Here is a 2,318-nt window from a genome sequence, read left to right on the forward strand (position 1 = left end):
GAAATTCGGCGATGCACAACGAGAGCTTCAAGTTCGCAAGAGCTGGGAGTTCTTCAAGTGTTTTCCCCACTTTTCGGGTCGCTATGGTGATGTGCTGACTGATGAGGAGAAACCCAGAACTAATCGGACTGCTCTCGACGTTGGTTGTTTCCGCTGGTTAGTGAACATCCGTGTTGGGTATCTCGTTCTCCGGGTGAAGAATCATTGCCACATAGAGCCTTACCTTCCTTGCCGTTTTGCTCGTTAGTTCGGTTACGACCAACTATATGTTTGGAATCCGAGCCGTGGTTTGAAGGTTGAGGGGGGGCTTATTGATGGCCTACGGGCATGGCTATGGACTATGGTGGGCTGCACCGGAGCCCACTTTGCTCTTCCTTCATATAGGCGCAAGCCGATGATTACTTTCCTCAGTTGTAAGTGGTTCCTCTCCGCCAATGAATCCATAGGTGTGAGGAGTCTTTCAGAGTTAGAGTCTGAGCACTCGGTCCAGGTCGCTATGATGGCTGCTCGTAAAGCCGAGCTTGCTCAGAAACAGAAGGAGAAGTCTGCCAACCCTCCTCTCTCAAGCAAAAACGATGAAGAGCTCCTTCCTACTGACGATGGTGACGAGACTTCTGAGGAGGAGTATGTGGATATAGATATCGACCAAGAAGAACTTGATGCAGGTTTGTCATACTCTTTGATCCTCTTTCTCAACTTCAATTGATATCAACGAAAGATCTGGTTCATTTAATGAAATAATCCTTATCATTTCAGGTAGGACAGCCGACGACCATGAGTCGCTCGCTTCCCGTCGTGCGAGATTCAGGCCTGGTGGCCAAGCTCCTACCCAGGTTGATACACGTGGCCAGTCCACGCACGAACGACCCGTTGGTTCTATGAGGGGTGATATTCCGAAAAAGAAAAAGATCGCTCATAAACCACACGTTGGTCAACGCTCCTATGAAGTGGATTTAGGAGACTTCGCCGACAGGGAGGAAGGTAATACTTCGTCGTTTTCATTGCTTTAAGATGACTTACCTTCTGGGATTCGTAATCATGTTTTATGTTCCAGGGTTCTTTGAAGAGGGCGAACTCCCATTGTCTCCCGTATTCACTGGTTCTGATAATATGGATAGCTTCATGGAGCAGATGTGCGACGCCCTTCGTGACGGTTCTCTGGGTATCGATCTAAACATTGATCTTGGACAGGTGAATAGTGTTGAGCCCACCGTTCCATATTCAGGTATATCTACATCCGATGATACCCTCCTCAAACATGGGGAAAGAGAATCTTCTGTTCTTGCTGCAGGTATTTCTGAGCTTTCCCTTCTTCCTTATCTTCTTATACATATCTCCAACATTTAGGTTGTCCTGCAGATGTCGCGATGGAAAAGCCAGTTGAGGATGGAGCCTATCATGATGTAGGTTTCGAGGAACATGGGTGTGCTCCTGTACCAAGTTTCTCGAAACCCGACGCTGGATTATTAGCCGATATGTTGGCTGAGCAGGCCACCAGAAGAACCGTGGGACCACCCTTTGAGAGTGATTCATTCACAGGTATATATCTGATTCCCTTCATCTTGCCTGATCTTTTGTCTGACTAACGAAGGATTAATATTACAGCGCCAGTCATTGGGATTAACCCAATATCGATTCCCGGCATATCTAGCTTACCTCGGAGTGACGGACTTGCAGGTACGCATACGATTTAGGGACATCGTACTCCTCCTAGAGCGTTCTCGTGACCGGGTACTCGAGGAGTTCGGATCCACTCAGGAGGGATTGATGAAGTTGAAGAGTGAAGCTGCGGAGATCTTGAGCTGTTCTGAGGAATCTGCCCGAGCAGATCTGCAGGCGGGACTTGAGCAGAGTTATGCAGATAGACTTTTTAGCTTAAAGTCTCATATTCTTAGCCGTCAGTTGCCTTCGGGCTAATGAGCTCTTTGTTGTATGCTTTTGACTTGACCTATTAATAGAAACTCCGCATTTGCTTCTTTCTTGTGATTTGTCTGTATTTCTTCTGAATGACAGATTTTATGGGATTTTTGGCAAACCCCCAGCCATCAACGGGTTTGATGTGCCTTTACCGATTACCGTTTGAATCGGGCTAGCATGCGGATTGTCGAAATCCGTTCCGCATGTAACGTTGTGCTAAGAAAATTGCTTTTCTTAGACTTGATGCTATGACTTTGAATACATAGACTTCGTCTTTCTTACGGGAATAGACTACCCGGCAACGCGTGTTAGGCGTTGACTTTGGGGTTTTTGGCAAACCCCCAGCCTTCAACGGGTTTGATACGCCTTTACCGATTACCGTTCGAATCGGGCTAGCATGC

General features: G+C 47.2%; 1 protein-coding gene across 1 annotated transcript; it reads left to right on the forward strand.

Annotated features, from left to right (window-relative positions):
* LOC109834556 lies at positions 329 to 1,347 on the forward strand. The gene is made up of 3 exons (XM_020402593.1): positions 329 to 665; positions 757 to 981; positions 1,067 to 1,347. The coding sequence occupies exons 1-3, from the start codon at positions 341 to 343 to the stop codon at positions 1,345 to 1,347; spliced, it is 831 nt and encodes a 276-aa protein (XP_020258182.1). The 5' UTR covers positions 329 to 340.

The sequence above is a fragment of the Asparagus officinalis genome, chromosome 3 (assembly GCF_001876935.1).
Source record: "Asparagus officinalis chromosome 3, Aspof.V1, whole genome shotgun sequence".
In the NCBI taxonomy this organism is placed as follows: Eukaryota; Viridiplantae; Streptophyta; class Magnoliopsida; order Asparagales; family Asparagaceae; genus Asparagus; species Asparagus officinalis.